Below are 19,094 nucleotides of genomic sequence, written 5' to 3'. Positions count from 1 at the left end.
CTAAAGTGTTGGCTGTCTTGTTAGGTGAGGAAAGAAAAGATTTCTCTTTACGCTCTGGGTGGTTTGACAGGTTAAAAACAGATACAGGATTCATTAATTTAATGTATACGGAGAAAACTTATCCTCAGACCCAGACGTGGTTGATTTTTTCAAAACAGTTTAAAGAATAAACCCAAGACTACAGTAAGAACCAAATTTACAATGCTGACGAGATGGGAGTTAATTTCAAGATGTTGACTACAAAATCCTTAGCTTCATCAAAAGAAACACCTGGCCCAGGACACAAAATTAAAAATGAACAGATAACTGATCTTTTGACATGAAACGCTTGTCTTTGCACACTGTCATTTGGCAAAATCTTGTTTTGATACCTCAGACCATTTGTGAGACACGAGAATTCTGTGAATATTTCATTCTAGTTTTTTTTCACTGACGCACAAGTACATACATGCCATTTTCTCGAGACTGGAAACAGACAGCGATATACTTCCGAGTTTAAAGAATAATTCAGTATATTGTCTACATTTAATACTCAGCAACAGTCAACTTAACACTCACCAAACACAAATTCATAGCGATATCTACATTTCACTGCAATCTAAGAATTTCTTGCAGTAGCTTACCTACAACTGAAATATCATAACAACTGGCCATTAACGAAATGATAGGCAGTTCATCAAGAAGCTGACGAATTAAACTATAAAATGTGTGAGAATGAGAGTTTATTACCAAGTAATTTCTTCAAAATTATTTGAGGAAGATCACAGATCGGCGGACTTGCCATTCACACAGTCAAGCGAGTCTGCCAGTTTCCACACCCAGTAGGCCCGGCACTAAACTATACTGTAGTCATCGCTGACATGCCTAGCACACGCTGGCAACTACGCTTCCCTCCCCTCGCTCCGTACAGAACTGTCAAAAGTTCTAACTTATTTTAAATGCACTACAATTGCCTACACATCACTCCAAGTTAAAATGTGATGATATTATTGTGCATTTCCTTCCCCTAAATCTCATCAGACTGATTCAACCACTGGATAGGGCATAACAACACCATTTAAATGGCACTGCCATGGGCTATTTCTTGAGAATCGTCCTGTAAGGTTGTGGATGAAAAAAAAAAAAAAAAAAAAAAAAAAAAAAAAAAAAAAAAAAAAATGAATGACATACTGGTAGTAAATATGAAGCACAATTTATTACTGTGGGCAAGCCTGGGATAAAGTGGAAACAGAAACTCTTCAAGGTGCTGCAGAAACTGTGATAGGCTTGAAGAAGACGAGTCAAACTTTTGAGAACTTGACAGATACGGTAATCCCCAGATGAGACAACATGGGTATATGAGAGATGGACGATTGGGTTGTCACGGACAGTTTGCAATAAATCACAGACCAAGAAATCATTTAAACTGTGTTACAGTCAAACACTGACAGAACCGAGGAGCCCAAAGAAAATGATACATGTGACAGTGACAGCTAACAATGATTTTCAAGCACTAGAGGTAAAGCTATATTGACAATTTATCTTACAAGAACCTGCTGGGTACAGTACAACACAAAAAACACAGCACATGTATTGTTACTATAGAGTGCCCTAAGATTTGTCAAACAGTGCAGTGAGCCACTGGTGGCTGATGTCCTCCTAATGAAAAGATGGCAGGCCATCACTGCCCAAAAATGTGAAATACGACAAGAAAAACAAAAATTACGGAGTTTTTTGAATGAGTAATTCACAAATTATTAAGTACAGTATGCGCATATTAATGTACTGTAATGTTAAAAACTTTATTTTAATTTTAATAAAGAAAAGAAGTGTAGCCTACAAAGAGATTTTTGAACCCCTATGATCTTCAAAACTTTAAAAAATACATAATTACAATACAAAATACCTTAGTACATACTATATCAACTAAAATAATAATTTTTTTCAAAACAAAGAACCATGGACCTCGCCATTGGTGGGGAGGCTTGCATGCCTCAGTGATACAGATAGCCGTACCGTAGGCGCAACCACAACGGAGGGGTATCTGTTGACAGGCCAGACAAACGTGTGGTTCCTGAAGAGGGGCAGCAGCCTTTTAAGTAGTTGCAGGGGCAACAGTCTCTATGATTGACTGGTCTGGCCTTGTAACACTAACAAAAACGGCCTTGCTGTTCTGGTACTGCGAATGGCTGAAAGCAAGGGGAAACTACAGCCGAAATTTTTCCCGAGGTCATGCAGCTTTACTCTATGGTTAAATGATGATGGCGTCCTCTTGGGTAAAATATTCCGGAGGTAAAATAGTCCCCCATTTGGATCTCCGGGTGGGGACGATTCAAGAGGACGTCGTTATCAGGAGAAAGAAAACTGGTGTTCTACAGATCAGAGCGTGGAATGTCAGATCACTTAATCGAGCAGGTAGGTTAGAAAATTTAAAAAGGGAAATGGATAGGTTAAGGTTAGATATAGTAGGAATTAGTGAAGTTCGTTGGCAGGAGGAACAATACTTTTGGTCAGGCGAATACAGGGGTATAAATACAAAATCAAACAGGGGTAATGCAGGAGTAGGTTTAATAATGAATAACAAAATAGGAGTGCAGGTAAGCTACTACAAACACCATAGTGAATGCATTATTGTGGCCAAGATAGACACGAAGCCCATGCCTACTACAGTAGTACAAGTTTATATGCCAACTAGCTCTGCAGATGATGAAGAAATTGAAGAAATGTATGATGAAATAAAATAAAGTATTCAGACAGTGAAGGGAGATGAAAATTGAATAGTCATTGGTGAATGGAATTCAGTAGCAGGAAAAGGGAGAGAAGGAAATGTAGTAGGTGAATATGGATTGGGGCTAAGAAATTAAAGAGGAAGCTGCCTGGTAGAATTTTGCACAGAGCACATCTTAATCATAACTAACACTTGGTTCAAGAATCATAAAAGAAGGCTGTATACATGGAAGAAGCCTGGAGATCTGACAGGTTTCAGATAGATTATATAATGGTAAGACAGAGATTTAGGAACCAGGTTTTAAATTGAAAGACATTTTCAGGGGCAGCTGTGGACTCTGATCACAATCTATAGGTTATGAACTGTAGATTAAAACTGAAGAAACTACAAAAAGCTGGGAATTTAAGGAGATGGGACCTGGATAAACTGACTAAACTACAGGTTCAGGGAGAGCATAAGGGAACAATTGACAGGAATGGGGGAAAGAAATACAGTAGAAGAAGAACGGGTAGCTTTGGGAGATGAAGTAGTGAAGGAGCAGAGGATCAAGTAGGTAAAAAGATGAGGGCTAGTAGAAATCCTTGGGTAACAGAAGAAATATTGAATTTAATTGATGAAAGGAGAAAATATAAAAATGCAGTAAATGAAGCAGGCAAAAGGGAGTACAAATGTCTCAAAAATGAGATCGACAGGAAGTGCAAAATGGCTAAGCAGGGATGGCTTGAGGACAGATGTAAGGATGTAGAGGCTTATCTCACTAGGGGTAAGATAGATACTGCCTACAGAAAAATTAAAGAGACCTTTGGAGAAAAGAGAACCACTTGTATGAATATCAAGAGCTCAGATGGAAACCCAGTTCTAAGCAAAGAAGGGAAAGCAGAAAGGTGGAAGGAGTATATAGAGGGTCTATACAAAGGTGACGTATTTGACAACATTATGGACATGGAAGAGGATGTAGATGAAGATGAAATGGGAGATACGATACTGCGTGAAGAGTTTGACAGAGCACTGAAAGACCTGAGTCGAAACAAGGCCCCAGGAGTAGACAACACTCCATTAGAACAACTGACTGCCTTGGGAGAGCCAGTCCTGACAAAACCCTACCATCTGGTAATCATGATGTGTGAGACAGGCGAAATACCATCAGACTTCAAGAAGAAGATAATAATTCCAATCCCAAAGAAAGCAGGTGTTGACAAATGTGAAAATTACTGAACTATCAGTTTAATAAGTCACAGATGCAAAATACTAACACGAATTCTTTACAGACGAATGGAAAGACTGGTAGAAGCCGACCTCGGGGAAGATCAGTTTGGATTCCGTAGAAATATTGGAACACGTGAGGCAATACTGACCTTACGACTTATCTTAGAAGCTAGATTAAGGAAAGGCAAACCTACATTTCTAGCATTTGTAGACTTAGAGAAACCTTTTGACAATGTTTACAAATACTCTCTTTCAAATTCTAAAGGTGGCAGGGATAAAATACAGGGAGCAAAACGCTATTTACAATTTGTACAGAAACCAGATGGCCGTTATAAAGAGTCGAAGGACATGAAAGGGAAGCAGTGGTTGGAAAGGGAGTGAGACAGGGTTGTAGCCTCTCCCCAATGTTATTCAATCTGTGTATTGAGCAAGCAGTGAAGGAAACAAAAGAAAAATTCGGAGTAGGAATTAAAATCCATGGAGAAGAAATAAAAACTCTGAGGTTCGCCGATGACATTGTAATTCTGTCAGAGACAGCAAAGGACTTGGAAGAGCAGTTGAACGGAATGGACAGTGTCTTGTAAGGAGGATATAAGATGAACACCAACAAAAGCAAAACAAGGATAATGGAATGTAGTCGAATTAAGTCGGGTGATGCTGAGGGAATTAGATTAGGAAATGAGACACTTAAAGTAGTAAAGGAAATTTGCTATTTGTGGAGCAAAATAACTGATGATGGTCGAAGTAGAGAGGATATAAGGTGTAGACTGGCAATGGCAAGGAAGGCGTTTCTGAAGAAGAGAAATTTGTTAACATTGTGTATAGATTTAAGTGCCAGGAAGTCATTTCTGAAAGTATTTGTATGGAAGTGAAACATGGACGATAAATAATTTGGACAAGAAGAGAATAGAAGCTTTTGAAATGTGGTGCTACAGAAGAAAGCTGAAGATTAGATGATTAGATCACATAACTAATGAGGAGGTATTGAATAGGATTGGGGAGAAGAGAAGTCTGTGGCACAACTTGACTAGAAGGGATCAGTTGGTAGGACATGTTCTGAGGCATCAAGGGATCACCAATTTAGTATTGGAGGGCAGCGTGGAGGGTAAAAATCGTAGAGGGAGATCATGAGATGAATACACTAAACGGATTCAGAAGGATGTAGGTTGCAGTAGGTACTGGGATATGATGAAGCTTGCACAGGATAGCTAGCATGGAAAGCTGCATCAAACCAGTCTCAGGACTGAAGAAGACGAAGACGACAACAACAACAACAACAACAACTGGATAGATGAAAAACCTATCCACCAAGCAGCGGCAAGAGGGGGAGCGGAGGAGGGGGGGAGGGGGGGGGGACATATAGGTCAAAGAAATGTGCAAGCTTTCAGAGCCAGTGGCTCCCTCCTCTGGCAGAAGGATTGAAGGGGAAGGAAGAGGGACAAAGGAGAAAGGACTGGTTAGGTTTAGGAGGTGGGGAATGTTAGGAAAAGTCATGCAGAACCCCAGTATCGGGCAGACTCTCCAGACAGGATGAGAAAGGAATTCCGAGGCACAGTACACCAACTGAAGACCCTATACATCTCGGTACTCGTCTTTAAATTTAAATAAGTAAAAGATGTTAGCGAAGATATGAACCCGACTTACCCCTTCAGCATCATCTGCAGTCTGCCGGTATCGCTGGCTGTAATGGTACAGTATGAGAACTCTGGCTCCGATATCCTTTGCAAACTGGGCAGCCATTGCAGGGGTGGAGTGGCCATTTTCTAGGGCTTTGTCCCTGAGAGCCTCTTCCAGCGTCGCCTCGTGTACTACGACATCACTATTTCTGTAAGTACACACCACCGTCAGATGAATCCATCTCCACTCAGTATAGAGATCGTTGAAACAATAGAAATGTTTTAATTGGCAAATGAAAATCAGTTCCAGGGACCCTTTAAAATGTGAAATATCTACGATGTACATACGCAGACTGAAGCAGCAAGAAAATTTGTACCGAGGTGGGGATTCGAACCCGGATCTCCTGCTCACTAGGGAGATGTGCCAACCACTATGCTACCGCAGGCACACTGACTTTGCACAACTGCACAGACTACCCTAGCACGCCTCCCTCCTTAATCCAAATTCCAATTCACAGCTCACCTTACTTGGTGCTCCCCCCTAAACTCTAACAGCACAGCACAGCACAGCACAGCACAGGCTATCCAACCGTATTGGAACAGCACCTCAGCTCTCAAATGAAACAGGTGATCCTGCACGAAAACTGAGAATGGTTTCACAACTGCACAGACTACTCTAGCAACCCTCCCTTCTTAATCCAAATTCCCATTCACACATCAGCCCATTTGGTATTTCCCTAACTCCCAGCCATACTACGAATTTTCATTGTCTTCACTCCACTATAAAGCTGACAGTTCTCCAAATTTGCAACTGCATTTGTACACTAGATCATAGTCAACACTGCTTCAACTTATCTGACATTTTTAAGGCTGCCCATGAACACAACAAACTCTCAAGTTTCTGGATATACACTTACAAGTAAAACCATTACGTCCACTGCCAACTGCAAGATCGAATTCCGTGATGCAGTAAGAGAAGTATATCATTGGTGCAGAGAGAAACAGGAAATCATTCTAGCAATGATACGGGTTGCAAATGGGGAAATCCACTTTAGCAAAGGGGAGATTGTTACAGATGGGCACCTTCGAATGACCTGTTCAGAAATAACGGAGCTGGTCAACTATTTGTATGCTAATGGAGTGAGGATCTATGGAAAGTGATTGAAGGATGCCGAATACGACAGGTGGTGACCTGTGGTAGATTTGATGACAGATTATACATCTGGTGCAGGCACAAGTACAGGGTGGAGAAGGGGAAATGCATGTTTCTCAGTATTGAATAACTGTACTTTTATTGCGTTTCTGAAAGCTTCATACCTTAATTAGGTTTGGAAAATAATGTTGATGGGGTGGCAATCTTCCAGTCATACAAGAATTTGGATCCTCTCCTTAAAGTTACGAACAGCTCTCACCTACGTTTCATTCGCACAGCTTCAATTTCCTGCCGAACAGATTTCTTGAAGACATCGACTTTGCAGATCATGTCCACATACACGCTCTATTTCGAGCAGCCCCCCCAAAAAAAAAAAAAAAAAAAAAAAAAAAAAAAAAAAAAAAAAAAAAAAAAAAAAAAAAAAAAAAAAAAAAATCCAGATCGACAGATCTGGCGAGCGTGGAGGATGAGGACCGTAACTGTATTTGAAAATGGCCTGTCCGATGAACACTTGTCGAACCACTTCCGCGGATGCTCTAGCCGTGTGAGCTGTGGCACCATCCTGTCGGAAGCACATTTCTCTCACATTCCCTCGATGCCTTTCGAGTTCTGGATGAAGAAAGTAGCGCATTGATGCCACAGTAGGTGCAGTTCCTCCACTTCAAAAAATTAACGTCCAACAATCCCTATCTTAGAGACTCCGCAAAACACTTATTTTTGATTTGAGGAATGGTTTTTTGGGCAGCTCACACTGGTTCTCCAATGTCCAGTACTGACCGTTCTAGGTGTTAACGTAACTGTTGAGATGAAAATGGGCTTCGTCACTCACGAATACTGGGACATCTGCTTCTCCTATAAGAATAACATCCACTATGGCAGAAAATCCAAATCACTTAGTTGCTGGACAATCATTTTGTACGAGTTAAATTTGAGATTATGACAAAAGACGCAATGAAGCAAACCGCATGATGTATCCAGCAATACAGCCAGTCACCGAGTGAATTGTTTCGGAGGGCTGAGAACTGCCGTTTTCACTCTGTCTTCGTTTTCTGGAGTTCAAATTGAACAGGGAAGGCCAGATAGTTTCCTTTTTCGTCACAGATCCAGTATTTCTAAATGCTGCAACCCATCAGAGTACAGTGTTTCGATCTGGGACCACATCTCGATGTCCAACATTAAACTTTCGACGAAGAAGGTGCCAAACCATGACCACAGAATCGTTCTTCCTAAAGTACTGCTCAACTGTGAACATATGATGCTCTATGCTCCGGCACTCTGTAGCAACTGAAATCACACTGTCCGAGCAGTCTGCCAACACTTGCTCAAGGTCAGTACTACCAGTCATTGATGAGTAATGGTTTAAAAAACGCATTTCCTCTGCCCCGCCCTGTACTTCTGAGAAAGCCGTTCACTACACACCGTCGAACGTGAGCCTACGCAGCAGACGCCCCTTTTCATTCTCAAGTTATCCAACAACATTATCAATTGCAATTCGACTAGGTCTTATCACGTTTCTGGACGCGTGTGGCACCATACGTCTACACACAAGTTCAGCAATTCCTGTAACTTATAGGCCCAGCAATTCCTGTAACTTATAGGCCAGCGATGTGTCAGTGCAGAGAAGGTGCCGGATAGTGTGCCAAATGTGTTCTGTCCAGTTCAGATCAGGCGAATCTGATGAGAGAGACATTGACATGAGTTTACTGTCTTGGTCCTCCGACCACTGGAGCACTGTTCTGGCCTCGTGACATGACGCGGACTGTTATCCCACTCAAAGATGTCATCGTCATCGGGGAAACACGATCGAGCACAAAAGGGTGTGTGTGGTCTGGGGTGATGTTCACGTAGTCACAGCTAATTCAGTGTCCTCGACTGCTACTACAGGACCCACGGAAGCTAAGCAAATGTCTCCCACAGCACAGTGCTGCCTCAATTAGCCTGTCACGTGGTGCAGTGCACATTTTGAGCAGCCATTCCGCATGGACGACTGTTTATCCAGACAACTGTTAACCTGGTGTCAGAATGAACACGATTCATCTGTCTGGGGGACACCTGTCCATTTTCTGTGGTCCAATCTCGACAACCTCGCATCCGCTCCAATCACAACTGACAAGGTCATCGGGCCAACGTGGAAACACGTAGGGATCATCTGCTATAGAGCCCCGTGATCAACAGTGTGTGGTGAATGGTGTTCTCCAGCGCTCAGTACTCAAAAAATATCAATGTTACGAGTTTAAATACCAATGTTTTGATATTCATCCTGCAGGAAAGTTTTTGTAGAATGTAAATACTTTAGGATTAAAGCGGAGCACTCACCAAAAAGCAAAATGGTTGAGTTGTTGATAGGTACACACAACAGAAGGGAAACTTGCTATGCCTTGACATGGTCCTGACTAGACTAACAATGCCAATGTTATTTTTTGGCAGATAGAGTGGTTTCGGTGGGTGTAGTGTGAGATGATGTGCGTACACGGAGAAGGAGGGGAGAGGTACTGGAGGCGAGTGGCTAACGGCTCGGAGGGAGGCGGCCGGTTGAGGGCTAGGAATGTGCATGGGAGAGGTGCAAGGTATATGGGCCGGCACAATTGAAGTGGCCATTGGGAAGTGGTGTACATCAAAGGGAATGTGAATTGGGAGGGGTTGACAGGGTAGAGGAAGTGAAAACTATTGGGTGGAGGGTGCTGGGAAAGTGGATTACTCAAGATTGGGGCCAGGATGGTTATGGGAGCAAAGGATGTGTTGTAAGGGTAACTCCCACCTCCATAGTTCTCAGAAGCTGGAGGTGGAGGGAAGGATCCCGATAGTTTGGGTTGTGAAGCAGCAACTGAAATTGTGCTTGTCCTCCATCCACCCAACTCACCTGATGCCACCACCATCGCAATCAGTCTAGCTGGCACAAATAGCGGCACAGATGTGGGAACACACGTGGGGTTTTATTTTACTTTAGCTTGTCAAAGGATAACTCTCACAGAATAACTCTCAAAGCTAGCAAGTTTTCCTTCTTTTGTGTGTTGCTTTCGACAACTCGTCTGGAAATAGTTTGTGGAACAAATGGCATCCTACATCTGCTTGTATTGTGTAGAGAGTCACTGCAGGCCCACCAATCACTTGCCAGAGGATCCTTCAATCCTCTCGCCTCATTGTCTTCCTGATGTCTCCAGATCTGGTAGACCCAAGCGGGTGCCATTTCGTGTCTATTTCCTCCAACATCATCTGACAGGATATTTTGAATGATCCCCTGGCAAGCCACACGGCATGTCGACCAGCCTACGATTAGACCCATCTTTAGCTGATGCAATTGTGGGACATATCACCTAATATGCTGACCTGGCATTCTGTGCCTACTAACCGCCACCTCAAATCGGGATGTGTTCACCACGTGAGAGACTCTTCCACTGTGCGCCGCCTAAACAGGGTCCCGTGACGTAATGCAGCCTCACTGAAAGGTCTGGGCACATGCTCATTGGCACCAAACTTTAATCATTTGCATATTGGATCTCAATGTACTTATCTGCAAAATTGCACATTTGTACCTTTCTTCCCTGTTGGTGTGCTATTTTCAGTGTTCTTGAGTGTATTATGGAGCGCTCTTTAAATAAAATGTAATTTTAATGTTGTTTAAAAAGCTATAATCTTAAGTTTATATAACCATCTTATAATTAATTCTCATATTGATACGTATAGCTTAGTCTCATCTTTATAGAACACATGTATGCAACAATCATTGCAATGAAAATATACATGTGTTTTCAAGATTTGCACTGTAATGCATCCCATAAAATGAACATGATTTCTTGGACAAATAAATGAATAAAAAGTGAAATAAATTTTCGTCTCTGGGGAAATCAGTTACGAATTTATGAGTCTCATCAACACCCTTCAGTATAGCAAAATATATTTGCATTAATTTGCATTAATAAAACAAATACTAACTGAGCAATCTTCTTCATCCTGGAAGCATCACAGGTGTCCCCAACAATGGTTACCTTACGACCCTTTTTCTTCGGTCCCAATACACTTGACGGTTCTATCTAGTTGTGTTAAGGTAGGATGATAATTACAGAAAAATGTATAGTCACAATCATTACAAAATTAGCAGTAACAACAAGAAAAACAGTGTCAGCACACACTCCAGGAAATTTTCAGACACAAAACTATCACAAAGTATTACATGCAAATAACAAAAACTCTTCCTACTCTCATTTTCTTTCACAAAAGGGAAGACATTCATCATGTCATATTTATTATAAGCAGTAAGTCGAACATACCATTGACACTAAAACCATAAACACTTACCATCATCAGAACTGGCGGTTACCATTTGTGATGAGGAAGTCTTTCTATTGCCTACTACAGTGTATCACAGACACCTGCTGTCTTACTTTTCTGTCAGCAAAGTATGCACAATTCAGAAAAGACACCCTAAAACTGCCAAAAGCTGCTACATTATTAATTTTTACTATTTTTATGACTATATACTTATTAAGTATCACCATGTCACGAAATACTATCAACATAACATGGGAAGACAGTTCATCTACATCAAACTTACAGACGTAACACGAAAGTGCACCAAGCATCGTGGTATTACAATATACAGTGTGATCCAAAAAGTCACGCACTTGAAAATAAATGTCTTTGTAAGCAAGAGTTGCTTTGCACTCATTTGGTCAGTCACTGCAAGGTTGCAAAACAGGTATCACCAACAGCAAACGAAGATGGTAATACAATGGGTCAAGTCACGTAAGATCCATAGTACATTACAGTTCCATTGCTTCATAAATATACAATTTTTTTAGGAGTTTTGATTAACAGTATTTTGACATTTGTTTGTTACACATGTTGCAGACGTATTTTATTGGAAATATCCAGATACCACAGTGCTAAACAATTCAACAGTAACAATATTAATCATCCATTTCCAGGAAACACAAATTGTTGTAGACAAGAAGAGAACTGGGGGGACTGGCAATTTTAATGGACACAAAACTGACCAACACGAAGGATGGTGATACTGTTTACCCTAAAACAATGCGAGGACACTATCTGTCCAAACCCAGATTTGTATTGTAGTGATCAGAAACCAAAGCAGCAGTCAAAATCTCACACGTATCATCTTTGTAGTGCAAAGGAATTTAAGATTCCAGAAAAAGAGAAATGTCTAGTGTACTGTACGTGGTTACAATCAGTTGTTGACATTGTAAAGATAAAGATATCAATCCCATACCACACGGGTGGAACCTAACCTCGACGCATCTTTGCCCCAGCTAGTTGGTGTCCCCGACAGGGAAATCCCACTGTACTGGAACTGTGCAGCTCGGTGCCCACCATTTGTTTTGGCACGTTAGTAACTGACTACAGCCAGAGCCTCCATAAAGAATTGGTCACCAGTGTGAGTGCAGTGCGTGATTTGGTAAAAAATTTATTAATTTATAGAGCTGAGGTTATTTATAAAGTCAAGGAAAGACTCTTAAGGCTACCATAAAGAGCCTACTAGCAATGGCTAACTCAATTCACACCGTGTTAAGTGAGTGAATGTGGCTGCAGAGCGACTGATTAGGCTCGTACGGACAGTCTCGCTCGTGCTTGAAGTATAATCGATGGAGTGCTACCAAACTGGTGTGAACTTGATGTAACATCATCATGTTGATAGCATTTTGGTGGGAATTATGCTCAGAGTTACTGAAGTCACAGATAGGGCAGGTCTAGAGTTTGCCCTCAGTTCTGTCATAACTGTGAAGTCCTACTGTCTGCTAATCGAACAGCCAAAAATACACGAACTGGCTCAGTAAAAAGGAGGATCAACTTACAACATCTACGTAATTGCAGAACTGGACCAGATTTTCTTCACTGACCAAGAGTGGTTTCACCTTAGTGGATATGTGAACAGCCAGAACCCACATGTCTTCCACGAAAACAACTCGCATTGTCAGAAAACTGGAGTCTGGTGAGCTGTCTAATAGTGGGCCCAGTTTTCTTTGAAACTATAATGCACAGCATTGTGCAGCAACCCATCATGTTGATAGTATTTTGGTGGACATTATGCTCAGAGTTACTGAAGTCACAGATGTCTACAGGCAAATGGTTGGGAGCTTTCTCAAACTGGCACATCTTGAGGCACACGAACATTATTATTCATTGCAGCAGGATGCTGCCACTTGTCACACATCTAGTCAAACAATTCATTTCTTAAGAGAATTTTCTGGTGGTCGAATCATCTGTAAAGGATTATGGCCACCAAGTTCTCACAATTTAATGTCTCCAATCTTCTTCCTGTGGGCCTACCTTAAATAAAGGGCCTATGAATGCCGTATTTACTCGAATCTAAGCTGCACTTTTTTTCCGGGTTTTGTAATCCAAAAAACCGCCCGCGGCTTAAAATCGAGTGCAAAGTAAGCGGAAGTTCTGAAAAATGTTGGTAGGTGCCGCCACAACTAACTTCTGCTGTTGAATATATGTAGCGCTACACAGGCATGCTTTGCAGGCACAAAGATAAATACTGGCACCAAAACCTCTGCGGCAGTAAATAAATTAAAAAAAAGTGGAAGAAGAGATTTTTTTCTCCGCCCCGAGTTTCGACCACTGCATTTTCATACATTATCCAACGAAGTAAATACAAATTCCGTATTGTTCATCTTCGAAAGTAGCAGCATTTCAATGTACTACGAAAATCCGACTGGCAAGACTGTTTGGGATGTTTGTCAATATGGCCACCTCTACGTTCTGAATTTTTTTCCTACCTGTGAGAAGAGATGGTTGCTAATAGGAACTTTTATGAATTGTGAATCACATGCAGTATTCTCTTCACCATAAGAATAATATGAATATAAACATTTTGCCATGTATTCTTTGCTGCTGCTGCTATCTCATTTAAATCCTGTCTGCCTAATAAACTACGAAACTAGGGTGAGACAACAGCACACGCGGAAGAATATACATAGCATGTCATGTTTATATTCATATTATTCTTATGCCTAATAGTGATACAGTCAGAAATGAAGCACGGCAATTGACTACATTTTTGAATCTAAGATGACTAATTTCTGTGCAGAATATAACGTACTAAAGAGTCGTCTGCAAAGATTTTCAAACAGAGAAAAATTTTCGCTAAACTCTCGTTCAGAACATCATCTATCATACGCAGTCTCTTGCCATTGTTTCGCTAATGAGACGATTCCTCTTTTTTTTTATTGTAAGCGGCGATAGCGCGCACAAAAGCGAGCCATGCCGCGAGCGGACACAGGTCGTAAACACGCATTATCAGAATGTAACAAACAATGCATGACACAGTATAGTAATGCATTTTCAGCTTAGAGTGACTTAAACACCTATAACAAAGAGAACGGTACTTATCAGATCAAAGAAAAATAAGCAATCAATTCAAACCACACGAAGCACATGAAAAAGTAAGGGTACCCGTATAAATACGGATGGAGCACCTGAAGCATAGCAATGGCTACCTGGTAAAGCTTAACTGCTAATCTTACGACTCGAACCAAACTACTGTAGCTGTATCGTCATCCATTCGACCTAAATTGTGTCTCATATTACAATGGACCAACTTTGTTTCGATTTGGAGGTGCGGCCTAAAACTTTTCTCTCCCCTTGAATTTCGAGTCTCAAATTTCAGGTGCGGCCTAGATTTGGAGAAATTTTTTTTCCTTGATTTTGACTCATTTTTCAGGTGTGGCTTAGATTCGAGTAAATACGGTACAGACTGCAAACACTGACAGAACTAATGATGAACACAATTATGGAGACTAGCAACATCAGCGTCAATGTGCTCTACAAAGTGATCTCGAGGGAGTTTCTACACGTGTGGGGTTGCAAAGTAATATACACACACATTTTTGTATGTAAGCGACTTTTCGATCACCCTGCACTTCAGTCCGCTGAACATAACTCGTTCATCTGATGTCAACAGACTGAAATTGTAAAATCGAGATGCTCGATACGGTGGACATCTGAGTTACACCCGTAGTTTCAATGCCACTGAACCATTCTCCCATGTTACATTGACAATATGTTATTGTTTGATGATGATTTAATCTATACAACTACATAAAGACAAGTTGTAGCTTAATGTTGTTATCAAAAATCTCAAATGCGTACATTATACATGTTCAGCCATATGGTAATGAGCAGCACGGGATGAGCGCACACTTCACCCGGCTACTGTCCAATCCCAGATCTCGCCGCCGCCATTTCTCACTCGAGTAGCTCTCGAACTGACCTGATGAGCTCATTTACTGATTCCATTGATGACTTATTGATATTGCAGCCACAAAACACTTTTTATTTTTATTTTATGTCGTATGTTTCCATATATGCACTCTATAGTGCTGAGGGAGGATTCATCTCACAATCATCAATGCTCTCAGTCCCTCTTTTATATGCATGGCAATGACTCGGCACCTCAATTGTTGCGCGAGTTGCTACCTTTACTCCTCAAGTGCTCATTTAAACACACCTCAAAGTGCAGTGCTCATTGGAGTGAATAGGAAAAGTCCTGTGTAGTTACACAATACACAAAGTACACCATCAATACTGAAGATGCAGAGGGCTAGCTGTCTTGGCTGAGAGGAAATCTGTAATTCTTGCATTTTATGTGACAACTAGGACATGCACTGATGTGAGAGTAGTCACGGGATAATGATATGCACATATACAGATGGCAGTAGTATCGCATGGACAAGGTATAAAAGGGCAGTGCATTGGCAGAACTGTCATTTTTACTCAGGCGATTCATGTAAAAAGGTTTCTGGATTTATTATGGCTGCACAATGAGAATTAGCAGACTTTGAACATGAAACAGTAGTTGAAGCTAGATACATGGGACATTCCATTTCCAGAAATTGTTACGGAATTCAATATTCTGAGATTCACAGCGTCAAGAGAGCTGAGAAGAACAAATTTCAAGCATTATCTCTCACCACAGACAATGCAGCAGCCAACTGGCTTCACTTAATGACCGAGAGCAGCCATATTTGTGTCAAGTTGTCTGAGCTTACAGACGAGCAACATTGCGTGAAATAACCACGGAGATCAATATGAGACTTACGCATCCATTAGGATAGTGTGGTGAAATTTGGCATTAATGGCCTACGGCAGCTTACAACTGATACGAGTGCCTTTGTTAACAGCATGACATCGCTTACAGTACTAGTGACAATATTGGTTGGACCCTAAACAACTCGAAAACTGTGGCCTGTTCATATGAGACCCTATTTCAGTCTGTAAGACCTGAAGCTAGGGTTCGAGCGTGGCACAAACCCCACGAAGCCAGGGACCCAAGTTGTCAACAAGACACTGTGCGAGCTGGTGGTGGCTCCATAATGTTGTTGGCTGTGTTTACATGGAATGAACTGGGTCCCCTGGTCCAACTCAACCAATCTTTTTGACAGGAGACTGTTAGGTTTGGCTACTTAGAGACCACCTCAAAACATTCGTGGACTTCATTTTCCCAAACAATGGAATTTTTATGGGTGACAATGTACCATGTCACCAGGCCAACATTGTTTGTGATTGGTTTGAAGAACATTCTGGACAGTTCAAGTTATGATTCAGCCACTCTGATCACCCAACATGAATCTCACTGAACATTTATGGGACACAGTCGAGAGCAGGCTCTTCCAACCGAGCTCCAGGGAGCCGGAGCACTCCAGAGCGCTCATTTCAGCAGCTCGGAGCCCACGTCGAGGGGGAAAGCGAACTCACTGCCCCCTGGCCGCATGCAGCCGCAACTGACGCAATAATCTGTATTCAATGACAGCTATGACTAGCCGCGGGAGCCCTGTACTCTATTGGAAGATACCTTTCTACTCATTGAGAGGGATGGTCGTCCGCAATGTCTTGTATGTCATAAAGTATTTAATTCTGCGAAGAGGTACAATATACGACGACATTATACACGTCTTCACGCAGCGCTCTTCGATCAGGTAGACGGCGTTGCACACAGAGAACTGGTAGCCAGGCTTAAGAATGACATATCAGGAGACGTAAGTTCAAAAATGGTTTTGTAATACGAAGGGTATCAAAACATGCAACATAGTTCGTGTTCTGTAATGCGTTTATAATTTTCAGGTGAATGAGAGCGGAGAAAACACTACCGAATCTGCAATTCGAGCAAGCTACAGGGTCACTCACATCATTGCGACAAGTGGCAAGCCATTTTCGGTGGGACCACTCGTAAAATCATGCATGGTAGCAGTTGCAGAATGTTTGTTTCCAATGGAGGTGCAGGCAATTGAAGGAGTTTGGCTGTCAAAGCAAACAATGTCTCATTGAATCGTGGACATGGCAGTGGATTTAGAGAGACAGCTCAGGAAAAAGGCGGAGAGCTTCGTTGCATTTTCGCTAGCACGTGACGAAAGCACCAACATATCGGACTGTGCTCAACTTGCAGTCTTTGTGCGAAATGTTGACATGGAGCTGCAAGTAACTCAAGAACTCTCGGATGTGGTACCACCCGATTACACCGAAACAGGACGTGACATTTTTGAAGCTGTTTGTGAGTCAGTGGACAATATGAATTTGCCGTGGGGTAAGCTCCATTCTGTAGCGACAGACGGTGCACCACAAATGATCGGGCTTCAACATGGTTTTGCTTCTCGTTTCAAAAATAAACTCAGGGGCAAATTCAGGAAAGACATTTTGACTCTTCATTGTTTTATTCACCGAGAGGCACTGTGTGCTGAAACAGTAGAGCTAGGTGGCGTAATGAAAGATGTCGTGAAGTGTGTGAATTTTGTGCGGCGTCACGGTATGAATCATCGACAATTCAAAGGATTCCTGAAAGATATGGAAGCGGAGTATGGGGATATACCTTACCACAGTACAGTTCGTTGCCTGACTCGGGGAAAAGTTCTTGATGTTTTCTTTGCCATTCGTGAGGAAATATCCCATTTTCTCGAAATAAAATGGGAATAAATGCGTTGTCTGAAAGATATAAAATGGATATCAGACCTGGCGTTCCTAGCTGATATAACTGTGCATCTGAATAATTTAAATCTGTCACTGCAGGGCAAAGGGCAGCTAATCGTTGACATGCACGACCAGATCAAAGAGTTCATGGGAAAGTTACGTATATTTGAGAGGAAGATGAGTAATGGACGTTTAACGTTCTTCAATCGTCTTGCTTCTTTAAAACTACCTGAAGGTACTACTTTTGGCGATTACCAAGCAAAGTTAAAACAGCTCATCATGTCGTTTGAAATACGATTCAGAGACCTCGCTAGTTTAGAAATGGAACTTAAGGTGTTCAGCACTCCTTTTTCAGTTTCCCCCGATGACCTGTCACCGTCACTTCAATTGGAGATAATTGATTTGCAGAGGTTCAAATGGCTCTGAGCACTATGGGACTTAACATATGAGGTCATCAGTCCCCTAGAACTTAAAACTACTTAAACCCAAGTAACCTAAGGACATCACACATCCATGCCCGAGGCAGGATCCGAACCTGCGACCGTAGTGGTCGCGCGGTTCCAGACTGTAGCACCTAGAATCGCTCCGCCACAACGGCCAGCAATTCATTTGCAAAATTCAACTTTGTTGAAAAAGAGGTACTACAACACGTTGGATTTGTCACGATGATATTTTTCACTACAGCAAAAGAAATTTCCCAAGCTTCACAACAATGCCGCTCAGATCATGTGCATGTTTGGATCTACATATTGTTGGGAGCAGCTTTTCTCAGCAATGAAAAGAGTAAAAAGAAGGAACAATCATTTCTTGAGGATGCAACAATGAAGGCCATCCTCCGCATTAATGCTGCAAACACTTTGACGCATGATATTTCCGATCTTGTAATGAAAAGAAGATGTCAAGCTACAAAGGCCCAATACATTTAGTATGCAATTTCTTGTAAAACAGTTGTTTCTTATTTATTTCCTGAACATCGTATTTCCTGGTGTAGCTGTCACCACGTCTTAGCAGCTAAGAGTATGAGGTTGTCGATCTTGTAAGACGCAGCTGGCACATCAAAACACTCGCCTTGCCACCTGCCTCAGCCAGCCGTGCCACACGCCGGCCCACTCGAGTGGTCACAGCGAGCGACACGGCTCCCTGGAGCAGGGAGCGCTCCGCGGCTCACAACGGAGCCGACGAGCTGGAACAGCCTGGTCTGGAGGCTAGCTGGTGCACAACATCCTGCATTGGCAACACTTTCACAATTACAGATAGCTATGGAGGCAGCATGGCTCAATATTCCTGCACGTGCTTCCAAAGACTTGTTGAGTCAACACCTCATCAAGTTGCTGCACGCAGGAGGTGGTCCGACACAATATTAGGAGGTCTCCAACGACTTTTGTTACTTCAGTGTATGCTGTGGCAGTGAACAATGCTACTACTACTACTACTACTACTACTACTACTACTATTAGTATCATCATCATCATCATCATCTAATCATTTT

The 19,094-nt window shown here is 41.9% G+C and overlaps 1 protein-coding gene across 1 annotated transcript in view; it reads right to left on the bottom strand.

The window, feature by feature from the left end:
* LOC124719099 (zinc phosphodiesterase ELAC protein 1-like) overlaps positions 1-19,094 on the bottom strand; it is a 71,966-nt gene that overhangs the window by 30,247 nt on the left and 22,625 nt on the right. Inside the window, exons 6-7 of the mRNA XM_047244792.1 lie at positions 10,616-10,713; positions 5,558-5,738 (exon numbers count right to left, since the gene is read on the bottom strand). Coding sequence (XP_047100748.1) covers positions 5,558-5,738; positions 10,616-10,713 — 279 coding nt within the window. The remainder of the gene's footprint in view (positions 1-5,557; positions 5,739-10,615; positions 10,714-19,094) is intronic.

Source organism: Schistocerca piceifrons, chromosome 10 (genome assembly GCF_021461385.2).
Source record: "Schistocerca piceifrons isolate TAMUIC-IGC-003096 chromosome 10, iqSchPice1.1, whole genome shotgun sequence".
Classification (NCBI taxonomy): Eukaryota; Metazoa; Arthropoda; class Insecta; order Orthoptera; family Acrididae; genus Schistocerca; species Schistocerca piceifrons.
The sequence above is the reverse complement of the archived record's forward strand: the minus strand, read 5'-3'. Positions and strand labels throughout refer to the sequence as shown.